This window comes from Apis laboriosa, unplaced genomic scaffold (assembly GCF_014066325.1).
Source record: "Apis laboriosa isolate Shangri-la unplaced genomic scaffold, ASM1406632v1 scaffold170_cov151, whole genome shotgun sequence".
NCBI classification, from domain to species: domain Eukaryota; kingdom Metazoa; phylum Arthropoda; class Insecta; order Hymenoptera; family Apidae; genus Apis; species Apis laboriosa.
Genome location: NW_025222134.1, coordinates 1066806 through 1080798, shown reverse-complemented (window position 1 = coordinate 1080798; position 13993 = coordinate 1066806). Strand labels below are relative to the sequence as shown.

At 23.9% G+C, this 13993-nt stretch overlaps 1 protein-coding gene across 2 annotated transcripts; it reads right to left on the bottom strand.

Annotated features, from left to right (window-relative positions):
• Nucleotides 1-2069: 2069 nt before the first annotated feature.
• Nucleotides 2070-5205, bottom strand: LOC122711537 (chymotrypsin-like elastase family member 2A). 2 transcript variants are annotated; one of them, XM_043930397.1, is made up of 5 exons: nt 4692-5205; nt 4003-4252; nt 3359-3504; nt 2919-3190; nt 2070-2378 (listed from the first exon to the last, which is right to left on the bottom strand). In XM_043930397.1, exons 1-5 carry the CDS (start codon nt 4780-4782, stop codon nt 2196-2198), a joined length of 942 nt encoding a protein of 313 aa, XP_043786332.1. In that variant the 5' UTR covers nt 4783-5205; the 3' UTR covers nt 2070-2195. The 2 variants fall into 2 exon arrangements, with proteins under 2 accessions (XP_043786332.1, XP_043786333.1); XM_043930398.1 differs by having other exon boundaries at nt 4003-4249.
• Nucleotides 5206-13993: the final 8788 nt, after the last annotated feature.

The window sequence follows — 13993 nt, the reverse complement described above, 5'->3', positions numbered from 1 at the left end:
TATAAGCATATACTATACTTAGAAACAGAATAAGGGGTGAATTGATAATCATTTTTGCAAAAGAATTTCTATGAGCATATTTTGTCGATAATAACTAAAATCACAATATAATATCTTTAATTATTATTATTTTATTATTTATATTATTATATAATATAAAAGCTTAAAGAAATTTAACAAATTTATTAATATATTTATTATTCTTATTTTTCTTCGTTATATTATAGATAATTATAAATAACAGTCAATAATATCGAGTCAAATAGTAGGATGAAAAAATTATTAAGGAATTTCATATTAAAGACACACCTTTTCAACTTCCCCTGAGATTACGTCAAGTTTAATCAGCTAATAGCGCAAGTGAAAGTAATTATGCTCAAAAAAGCAATTCAGAAGAAAAATGACATTACATTATGTAAAGCAACTCATGATTTTTATTATTTCCACATAAAAATATTACAAGATACAAGAAAAATGTCAGCTTTATTATATTTATAAATAAAATATATTTACAAAAAACAAAATTAATAAAATAATTTTAAATGAAATGTAATGTATGATTTAATTAGATTCTTGTTAAATACAAAACACGCAAACTGATAACAATAGCTGTGTTATTGCATTATGTTAGACTTCTAATGTAATTAATAGTTACTAATTAATGCAAATGGATATATAAGGTCTAATCGATTAGATAACTAAATTTTATTCATGGTCAATGATTATTATATTCTTTTCATTTTTATAATTCTTTTTCTTATTTTTAAAAATTTATGGAAGTAGTATGTAACTATATTTTGTAATTAGTCATAAGTGCATAGAATAACAATGTTTATGAAACTTGTTCATTGAAGTTTATTTATTGTTCTAGATGGAGAAGTTTGTTCCTGCTAGCTTGCTTGAACCTGATGTATGATAATACAGCTTTTATACTTAAAATTTAATTTCCTTAATAATTTTATAATTCACAGATTCTTACATATCCTTACTTTACTTTGATATATATAATATATTATTATATTTTTTAAAATCATTTTATTCATCATAAATCTAATTCAATATTTTCACATGATATCCAAGAATAATATCTTTATAAATTGATTTAATTTCCATTATTCATAAAACCAACATGTATGTATTTTTAAAAACTTTTAAATTTGTTTTCCATTTTTCAAACGAGAAAATAAATAAAAATAATTAAAAAAATAATCGCTAATTAATTTTAATTTACAGACATGTAAGAATAAATCGATGAACACATGACACTTGAACATGATATATGCAATTTTGCATAACAGAAACACAGTGAATAAGCAGTTCTGCAAACGAAACTTGATCAGAGGATCCTTTCGTATGTTAAGTGGGTCGTATTAAGCTAATTAATGGATGCACCTCAGCGTAATTTGTGTACTCTCTGCTTCTCTTAGTTACCACAATGTACGCATTCCCTGTAGATCGATACTTCTAATTTCATCGACTGAAGAGGGACAAAGGTGGATGAGATAGGAAGAGGAAATGCAATCGCCTCCCCATGTCATACGCACAATCACGAGGTTGCGTAACATTGAATCCACGACGTTCAGAAAGGGTGAAACAACTTCAGATTACCTTCTTCTGCACGAGAGTCATATAAATGCAGATGTTGGTATTCCCAACATCGGTATCGTTTCGATACATGTACACATGGTGTGCATAGATGGATATCTTAGCCCCTGGCAAATGGTTTTTCTTTGGAACTTGCTAGTGGTTACGCTTTCATTTCTATACACGCACACGTATGTAGTTACGTACATGTATGTATTTGCTCTACTTCTTATTGGAATATCGAGGTTTTATGGTTTTCAATTGTACGAATATCTTTTTTGAAATTGTTTCGAAATTGGAAAGAAACTTGAATCGATAAAAAAATAATGTTAATGTGTAGAATATTTAGAATGAAAGGAAAGTGGGATATATAATGAGAAATTTAGGTTGGTGAAAATTTAGAATTAATTATGGAACGTTAAAATTAATATCAGATTCGTTTAAAATATATTTCGAAGATCAAAGCAAACTTTTGTTCTAAAATTAATTATATATTGAAACATACAAAAATATGTATATTTATATCAATATATACAATAATTCTACTTCACATTAATATTTACATAAATATTATCTACATTTCAAGGTACACGTGAGTTATAACACGTTGATTAAAAAAGTTGCGTATCATCATCATTGCTCATAATATTTCTTATCCATTTAACGTAATACTGAATCTTAGTGTAGACGTCAGGATATCCTGGCCTGGCACATCCTGATCCAAAAGAAGTGACGCCTGCCAGTTGCCATACACCGTCTGCGCGACGGCATTGTAATGGTCCTCCAGAATCGCCCTGAACAATATTTTCTCTTTAAAATTTGATATATTACTTTAAACGCTTAATAAATTTAGAAAAATATTGATAACGACATTATTAAAAGACTAAATTATTACAGATATTTAAAATATATTTATTACATTATTATGAATAATTTTAATAATATTCAATTATAAAAATATTTACAATCTAGTATACTTCGCGAAATATTGAAATTAAAATTTAATAAGAAAGAGATTTAATTTAATGGGGAGATTTGTTAATAAATATAAATATCAATCTTGAACAAATTGAAATGAATAATCCATCATTTCATCTCGAGCATGGAGATCAAATTGTGTGTGATTATTGGAAGAATGCAAAAATTTCAATCTAGTTGAATAGATTTTAATGATACAATGATGCGACATAAAAACGTGTCATAAATTTAAACAAATGGAAACATTTTTGAATGAATAGAAATAAACATAATAAAATTTGCATTCTATTGAAAAGATTTCAAGTTTCAATTATAACTTAGATTCAATTAATTTAAAATAAAAATATATTGTTTACCACACAACTTCCGGTCGAGCCATCAATGTGACCCGCACAAAGATGGCCATTCCGAAGCGATACCGATTTCCCATAAGCTTTCGTGCATTTTTCAAGATCTAGTAATGGCACTGAGGCTTCTAAAAGTGCAGTGGAAAGTGACTGAGAGGGACCATATTGACCCCAGCCAGAAGCGACGCAATATCTGTTCCCAAGCTTCTCTTCCGGTTCCGGTAAACATATTGTTCGTACTACTTTAGATAAAGGGGCTGGTCTAGCTAGCTTCATCAATGCTAGAAACAATATTTTCTTATTAATTTATCTTTCCTCCTATTTTTTAAGCTATTTAGAAAAAAATAAAATATGATAATTATAAAATTATAATATTTAAAAGAAATTACTGTTTTACTTCGAATATTTCAAATTTTTCTTATATGTACGTTAAAATGATTTACATATACCAATATCGTGTAAATAATTGTTAAATCTTTCATGGAGAATCACTCGTTCAACAGGTAGCCTTGCCGAACCACGTCCACCGGAGTTTAATTCCCATTCCCCGACGACTGCCGTCCATAGTGCACCAATTGGTAAATTGAAAAGCTCGCTGTAAGTAAATATTGGAGTTTATAGGCGATTCAAAGGTAAAAAAAAAAAAAAAATATACATATATATATTTTAGTTTAGCAACGAGATTTTATTGTTTTGCTTACACGATATTTCATTTTAATTTTAACTCTTTTCTTCACCTGTATCAAGGTAGAAAAAAAAAGTAAAACCTATTCATTATCTTGTATCTTAAAATATATATTAATATAAAATTTATACATTGTGTTTTAAAGATTAAAAAATTGATAAGACAAAAATTATAACAGATTATTTACAATGTAAGATTAATTTCCATGAAATAAATAAGAAATATCATTGTTAAAATATTTTTTTCAATATATTTCCAAATATTTTTTTTATTATTTTCTTTATAATTTCATTGAAATTTTCCAATGTTTAATTAATTTTTATTCGTTTCAAATTTTCCAAGCCATTCTATATACTGATAATCTCTCATTACTAAATTCGTAGAAATCCAATGAAAAGTGAAACCCACTTATGAATACAATGAGCAGCTGTGACGACCCAAGTAGGCTCGATGAGAACACCACCGCACCAATGACCGATAAATCCTAACTTTGGATGAAGGAGTTGGAGAGACACCTGCCAAGGCCAAGAGCCTCGTTTGCTCGGCTTCCCGTTGAATATTCGACCCGTTGTTGTCCTCACATTCTCCTTCTCGCTCAGTGAAGAGGAATTGACGTTCTTCGCTGACAGAATCGCACGTGGCTCTCTATGCGACGCTGCTGGACATCCGCAAGCTGTTATTGAAAAACTCATGTTTTCCACCTAGTTGACTTTCGTGCATAGCCAACTGATACATGGATCAAATGCGTATAAATTGAATGATTTTATGATTTATACAAGAGATCAAAGAAATTAAGAAAAATAATTAAGATTAAGAAGAATTAGAAATCGTATTGAATTGAAATAAATAAGTTAAGAAATAAAAGATAATCTTCTGTTTTAGAATTGAAAGAAATTATTATTTAAAATAATCTTTTATTTATGAAAAAAACAAATCTTTTATCAATGGTAATATCAATGTTCGTGAAAGATCTTAGCACAAAAAAAAGGAAAATAAAAAATTTATGTAATTCATAGATATAGATGTGTAAATATATTATATACATATATATACGTGAGCAATATTTTTATGCAAAAATATTTAAGTGATGCACTTACAGAAGTGATTTTCCTGTACGATTCTCAAAATCGCGCAATTAACCTCCATAAGAATGAATAAAAATATCGCTAGTCCACCGCGAAAATTCATTTCCAACAAGGAAAGTGCACCAACTATCTTCTTCGACCCCCCGTATATTTTATTATTTCATGCTCTTCATATTCTTCTTCTTTAATTGCCACAATATATAATTCAATTTTTATATTTAATTGATTGATTCAATTTTCAGGTGACATCATATCTATATTAAATAGACACACACACATTGAGAGTAAATAAGTGAAGAAAAGATGTTTTTTCATACTATATTTAACGAAGATGTAAGAGAAGTAGCAAGAGCACGAGTAATCCTTGCGGTGGATCGATCACTGGAACGAGTAAATCCTTCGAAGGAACTTACTTAGAAGAAAGTGATCGTTAACGATTGCCATCGAAGAAGGGGAATATATTTGCGATCACGACGAACGAGTGGAAACTGGCAGCTCTTAAACAGACGAATATCGCTCTCACTAACGAAAGTTACCTCTCTGGTATCACTGTGCCTCTTCCTCGCTCTTTTCATACCAATTAGAAACATTCGTCTCGCTCGGATGCGATTATGAATCCGTGTATCTTTGTAATGTTTTATAAATCCAATTAAAATGATCTTTCGATCAATAGGATATTGATTCCCTTTTTAATATTTTTATATTTTGTTTACGATTTTATTTTTCATTGACTAATTTCATCAAAAAAATGTACAGAAATTTTAGATAAGAATTTTGATTTTCTTTAAATTCTTTAAAAGACAAACAGAAAGATTATACAGATATAAAAACTGATTTATCATTTGAAATTAATGAGAATTAACTCTACTTTTACATATTTTTCATTAACGAGTAAACATGTTCCAAATTAAATTATATGAAGTTAGTTTAGATTTAATTGTTCAGATTTTAATTAATTTGATACTTAATTAAGAAATTTCATTTTTACTTTAAATATAGTATTTAGGATTTAAAAAAATTAGGAATTTTTACGTTTATTTGGGATTTCAATATTTTAAAAATATGAAAATATACCTAATTTTTTTTTTCAAATTTCAAACTAAAACATTTTCATAACAAATTATAGATTTAGAAATTCATTTCGCGTTCTTAAGACATTCAGCGATTTATTTTTTTTTTAGTTCGTAATATATAATCCGTTATGAATCATTTAGTCGTAGTTTTTCATAATTATCATCATCATAAAATTAGAGGAATGAATATTTTGTTTAGTCCAACGTTGAATTATTTGATACAACAATCTAATTATTAGTAGACCTATTAATCATTCTTTCGAGAAACGGATTCTTGTTGAGAAACATAAATGCATATACAGGTTGTCAATTTCACTACTATAATGAGAATGTTAGTGGTATTAAGTTGTAAACTAGAAGACGTTTCAAAATTTTTATCCATTTTCAAAAATTATATTAATTTATTAATTAGATCATTAATTAATTTCATTAATTAAAAATCAGCAATTTTACGATTTTAGATCTTAAGATTAATTTTTTCTCTCTCAAAATTTAGACATAAAATTAATAGAATTAATAGATTTATAAAATTAAAATTTAGATATTTTTAAAACAGTTTTCTTAGATTAAGATAAATTTTAGTGATTTTTCAAATATTTATTTAAATTGTAAATGATTTGAATATGAAAAGTTATGTTATATATATATATATAAGTTTTTTCTTCTTTTTTTAAATAACGTAATTTTTGTGATCGAATTTTTGAATTTTGTCTTAATTATGAATTGAGAAAATTAAAATCTAAAATAATGAAACTGCATTCTTTTTGAAACAACCTGTAGGGTTACTCTTATCGAGGCCATTTTCATGGAGCAAGGAAAGTGAGGAGGAATGCAGAGTGATGTTGAGATAACTATTTTCAACTTGAATGCATTTATTAGTCTTTTTTTCATGAGAAAAATTTTTCAATTATTAATAATTCATTTAAAAACAATTTTTTAATATTATAAATTATAAGATTAGAATAAAGTTTTAAAAAATATTATAATATAAATCATAGTTGGAATAAAATAAGAAGAATGTAAACATTTCCTTTTACTTTCTTTGGAATTCAAAAGAAAAAGTAAAGTCATTTCTCATAAATTTTCTGCTGTCACTCAAATTTTCTATGGCTCAATTAATTATTTCATATTAATATCATGAAATTTTGCATTTGTAATACGTTCAGAAATAATACTTTTATAGATTGTAAATTGTGAAAGTGAAGATAGTAAAATCGATGAAAGCGATTCTTTTGTTTTTTCAAAGCAATTTAAACATGACCCTAATTTATATGTTTCACATTCAATTTGAAATTTTCTCGTGCAGATCATTGAAATGAACTGTTTTCATTCTTTAATATATTTTTTCCAGAATGAATATCAATAAATATCAAAGAATATATTTTCTTCCGTTTTTGTTTCCAATATACATATAATATTTATAAAAAACTGATATCTATTTTCACTCATTAATTACAATGGAGAAAGTTCTAAAAATTGTTTTCTGATGTTATTAAAGAACATAATTCATGCACCATTTACTACACTTGCATACTACATTATATACTTTTCAATTTTTATTATCAATTACTTATCATATAATTTAATTATTATAAAATTTTTTAATTAAAAAATTTATTAATATAATTCCCTTTTTATAATATAGTTAAATTTAAAAAGTGAGTGAATCTACATTTGTATATATTTAAAAATAATGTAATAATTAGAAAAGGGGTATATGTACTAAAGCAAGAGAATACTTTGATATCAGATATATATTTTAATTAATTTTAATATTGAATTACAATATATACATATATATATTATATATGTATATATCAATTTGAAATTCTCTTGTAGATTATATATATAATATAATACATATATTTATTTATTTATTATTTTTTTTCATTATTACAATCGATTGCTTTTTCTTATCATTCCAGTCAATATAGATTAATGTAACATTCGAATTTACAATAATATATCGCATAAGCAAATTAGCCTAATTAATATAGCGTGTGTTTTAGATTAATCAGATTCCTAAAACGTTACAATATATGTGTAGAATAAGCATGCTGAATGTGTACGAAGACGGAATAGATTAATTCCATTTAGGAGATAAAAATTACTACAAAGTATCTTATAAAATTTAATTGACGATACAATGATATATAGTCAATCAGCATGTTTTTTCTTAAGCAAAGAATGTTATAACAATGTAGGACGATTACAGATTCATATTTTCTATTTGAGAAAATAAAAAACAAAAATAATTCCCAAGAATCAATTGGCTTTAACTTTAAAAGAAGTTAAAAATGTATGTATGTCGAGAGTATTTTCATAAAATCAATTAACGACGTTCGATAAAACGTTCTGTTTTTGAATCTGATAATATTTAAAAATTATTATTCATTATTATTATTAGTTAAAAATCATTATTTTATGATATGGTAAACATTTAATATTTTTTTAAATCATATTCGAAAGATGGAGCTCAAAAGAATCAAAATTTACATATATTCAATTTTATTAAGAAACAACGAATAATTCAAAACTTTTTTCTATCAATTATATTGCGTTATACAATTATATTGCATAGTATACAATTGATTAATGGGTGGATAAAAACACGAATGTATTTACAATATTTGAAATATTTACATGTCAAAAAGTTTAACAAACAGTTTTTCATGATTTTAATCCTTGTTGATTATCCTTGACGATTAATGATTGTAATATAGCATTATAAGAAAACGTTCACGTGGCTCGAACTTTTGTATAAACAACAAAATAACCTCAAAAGAATAAAGTACTACAAAAAAATATGAAATTCAAAGATTATTTTTTTTATATATTTTCAGTCAGAAGTGAAAGCTTTTTAAATTTGAGATGCAACGTTTTACTTTGTACGATTGCTTTTTAAAACTGTTCTTTATTGTCTAATTATTGTTTCGTTTCGCATTATGCCCCAATAATTAATTCTTTTATCTTTCTCAAGGATTAAAAACATAAAAAGACAATTAGTATCAGATGTAATGTAAAACTAGACATTTTCGAAAAACCATAATTCATTATATTGCAATTTTTAATTTTTCGTTTTTATTTTTTCCCATTTTTTGTTTATATATTATATATGTTTATAGGAAATCGTTATTATTAATAATATATAAAGGTAACGAAATGAAGGAACATTATGTTTAACAATATTGTTTCGATTATCTTAAAAATATATGTATTCTTTACATCAAATATTTTTTCATTATGAATCTCGTTCATCATATGTTATATATTCATGTATGAATTTTGAATGTATGAATCTGATCGTTTTTAAACATAAAATTCATTCGAACCTCATCATATTTAATTATATATAGTTACATAAATATCGATCAAAAAGAAGTGCAAAATTTATCACAATAGTTATAAAGAATTATTATTACATTTCATAAAATAAATATATTGTTTAAAACAATAATTAAGTAAATATATTTTTAAACAAAGAAACTCTGAAAATGAAAAATAGTTATATTTGAGCTTCATGAACTTAAATATAACGAATATAAGAAAATATTTATTTATTATTTCTTCTCGTGAAATATTTTGAGTAAATTTATAATTTTATTGCTTATATAAGTCAATATTTTAAAAAAGTTTTGAGCTTGTGATTAAATGTATGATAATGAAAAATGATTGATATTTTATGAATCATTTGTAATTGTTTTGAACGATATATAATGAAAAATTGTCATCAACGAAGTATTATGCATTTGCTTATAAATATAATATATTCAGGCTCAATTATTTATATGATTTTGACGGACATATATGAGCAATTTATGTTTCCATAATGAGAAATAAGAACCTTTGATACCTTAAAAAATGAATATCATTATAACTTCTTTAAGACTACAGAATCTGTTTATTAAAAAGAAAAAAATAATAAACAGATCATTTTAAAATGTTTTCAATACTTTCATACTTTCTTCTTTTAGTTTAAGTATTCTTTTAGTTAAGTAAAAAAAAAAAAAAATTGTACTCAAATAAGTTTATATATGCTTACGAATGATGCACAAAATACATTGAGCAAATTTAATTTTATATCGCACATAGGTAATAATTGTTATAGTACCATGGCGATTTTAATATTGGATACATAATATTTGTTTAAGATATATTTTTCGTAAAAGAAATACAGCGAGATATTGAAAAACGCATGTTAGCGATTAATACATAAAAAAAAGTTATTCAATATATTTTTTTAATATATACTTACATTTTACTTTCGTTAATTTTGTACTATTCAAGATTACACAATTCAGATTTTCATTAAAATATGTTATTATGATTGTAACCTCGTTGTATTTCTTCATTCGATTCATCGCTCGTATCGATGTCTTATTGTTAAAATCTTAAAAGCTTGAGAATATTTAATAGCAAAGTTAACATTAACATGATAGAATATATGTAATTTGCTATAAGAAAAAATGAGAAGGAAAGATTGTTTTTGAAAATTTTTTAAACAATTTGATATTTATCGAATAATTAAATTTATAACCAAATATTTTATGGAAATATATATATATATATACAATGTCATTATCGATAAATCGCAAACGTGTTCGTTACTTGATCGTTCCAATTATCGATTGTTTATATAAGGCTTAATTTACACAATAGCACCTTTTTTAATTCACTTTTTTTCATGGATATCATTTTAACTCGTTGGGTAATGTTGAAAAATTCAATTTATTAATTTTTGTCTAAATGAATCAATAATCTAATACTAGCAATCAATATTACCAATTATGACAGTGTTACCATCATACAGATAGTTTTCACAGAGATTAAATTTTTCTAAACTTTAAATATTACTAAAATATTTAATATTTAATAACAATAATATTTAATAACAAATTCTGTATAAATGAATAATAAATTTATTATTTTTAAATAAAATTAATTAATATCACTATTATTACCAAATTCGATTTAAAAATTAAAAATTCAATTCCTTTAGAAACAATCAATTATTTCTTTCTTAAATTCAGTAATAAATTTAATATTTTTAAATAGACATTGCATCACTATTTATATTGGATTTTATATTAACAATTCATTATACGCTCGTCTATATTTACTGATTCTAGAATAAAATAAGTAAACAAGCGTTTATTTTCTTGTGATACAGTCTTAAATTTGCCTCGTTTTGTCCGCATTTTAAAACGAACATTCACTTAGTAAATGTACAATTTTTATACATATAATTAGGCATATTCATTTGTTTATCGTTTACATTTTTGTTATTTTTATGTTAAACGATAAATATTATGTTTTGTTTATTAGTTGCATATCGGATAGATATATATATATTAACACGGATTGGCTTTCGTTTCTAGAACTTAATTATCCGCGTGATATGGTTCATTTTATTTATTCATATTTTTGTTTTTTTATTCTTTCTATTTTGGTTTTAAGTGGTCCGTAAATTTTGTATTTGACGCAATAGGTAGTGCGTGATAAGGCCCTAAATATACATTCAAAAAATTCATAAAAATGTTTCGGCAGTAATAACGATAGACGCGTGCGAATCGCTCAATGAGATTTTGCGTTTATATCGATATATAATTATGAGAAAATCGCAAACATGTCTAAATCAGTAGTGTAACAAATTCCAAGAATTTATTGTACTTTGTCCTCATTATTGCAGTGAAAGAATACTAATTATGGTAATGAATGATTTGTTTTTTACTTAATATTATTGTGTCAATATTAATGGGGTTAGAAAATATTAAAATACGGTTTCTTGCAAAAATTTGTTGATTTTCTGTTTCTTAGCAATAGTATGCACGAAAGTGGAAATAAAATTGTGCAAAGGAATTTCATGAACTATTTGATATGAACAATTCTATTCGATAAATAAAATACTGATATTAAAAAAAGCATAAGTACATATAAGTTCTTGTAAAGAATGTGATCAACAATTATTTTGGCAATTTACAGTATAAATTTTTAATAGTATTCAAACATATTATTTTGTTAGATATTTTTTATTAAATATTGATTTGATTGATTTAATACGATTTCGTTATATTTCTAAATAGATTATATATCTTAAAAAGCAAGAATTTAATATAGAACAATATTAATTCATATCTAAATTATTTTAACGTTCATTCTCATGTATGTAATTATGTCTATATATTGGAATGATAATATGTTCGAGGACGGTTTTCTTTCATATATACCATCAAAATCAAACATTTTCTAATATAACATATATATATAACATAATGTATTAATAATGTTAATATTTAAATCTTTGTTAAACATAAAAGTTTAACAACGATTGATTTCTTTTATTTTCAAACGCTATTCGCACGTGCCTAAAAGATAATAAAGCTGCATATTACGTCATATTTATATGTAATCGTTAGGGAACTATTTATACTAAAAATCGATCTCGTTTTCAGATCTGAAAAGATCTTTCGGCTTCAATTTACCGAAACGAAATCGTACTTAAAGCCAATATAGTATTTTTCATAAATTTATAATTATTTTTTTAAATATATTGTGATTTATTTTTATGCTAAGTATCTAATATTTGATTAAGCATACGTCGCTTTAATTTCCTTCAGTGTATTTTTTAATCATTCGCTCTGATATTACATATAAACTTGACTGAAAAATGTTATTTTTTATTCTTTAAAAAACATTGCATCAATATCAATATATATATGTGTGTATATGTATACATTGAGAATTTCAATAACCAAGTTTCACCTAATTTTTCGATCTTTGAACACAATTGGTATTGAATTTTTGTTCTCTTATTATTATTATTTTTTTGAATATGTTTATAGTATATAATTTTTTTCAATGCTAAGGATATTAACATTATAAAATAATATCAATAAAAAATATAAAACGTACTTTCTTTTTTATATTTTTCAAAAAAAAAAAAGAAAAAAAAATTCTTGATTGATAAAACTAGGTGAAACTGCATTATTGATTTTTATCGTTGTTAAAATAATATTTGACTTCATTACATGGTCATATATATTCATGTATATATACATGAATATATATATATATATATACATACATAGAGAGTATGTCAAAATAAGTGTCGTTTAAAATAATTATTCTGCAACAAAAAAAATATAACTAAACTTTTTATTAATTTTATCGCATTATTTTTTCTAAAAACATTGTATTTTTATATAAAAATAAAAATAGAATTATATAATTTTATATCAATACTATGAAAATATAAAAAAAAACTGTTTTTAAAAATATTTTAGATTTTTCTTGCAATTATAATAATGTAATTATAATAATTATATAATAATTAATGGAATGAATTGATTGAATATATAAATTAAATACTTATAAAAAAAATATTAATTATAATCATTTTGATTTTCAATATTTGCATATTAAAATTTAAATTACTTAAAAATTAATATATTTTCATATGTTTTCAATGATATATAATTTTATTTTTAATTTTATTATATTTTTCAAGATTTCTTTTTTACTTATTTATAATTATTTCATCCGGCACTTTTTTTGTAATTACACTCCATATATAGGTTTCTCATAATTTTGTAAAGTACATTTTTTCGAATAAACGAAAGAATTAAAAAGTTGTGATTAATCTCATCGAATAGAATAAAGGACGAGAAAAGCAACGAGTTTTCACATTGTTATAATACATAATAACAAATAAATTGTATGTGCGCATAAAAAAATTGAAAAATACATAATTTAGAAAATGGAAGGAACTTGAATAATATTCTTATAGTATTGTACTTGATTTAGATAAGTGGCAATTTTTTTCGGAACATATTTTTTTTTTAAAAAGATTTTTTTTGTTAGAAGTTTCATTAAAATAAACACGTATAAGTACAGTTTTTCCTCAAAAAATTGAGCGTATATTTATATTTTTTAAACTATTATTGTAAACTTAAAAAAATCAATTGTTATGCATAAATTGACAATCCAATGTAAAATGGCTAATAAGAAACAAAAAACTAATATTACAATGCAAAATTATATTTAAAAATTAAATCTTTATACAAAATAAGATAAGTAAGATAAAAAGTAGAATAAATTTTAATTTTACTATTAAAAAAATTATATAAATTATATAAATTTCAATAGGAAGTAGTTCAAAATATATTTACTTAAAAAAGAAAAAAATTATCGAATTTTGATGAATGAATCATAAAGATTGTCATTGCCAATAAATTAAGATAA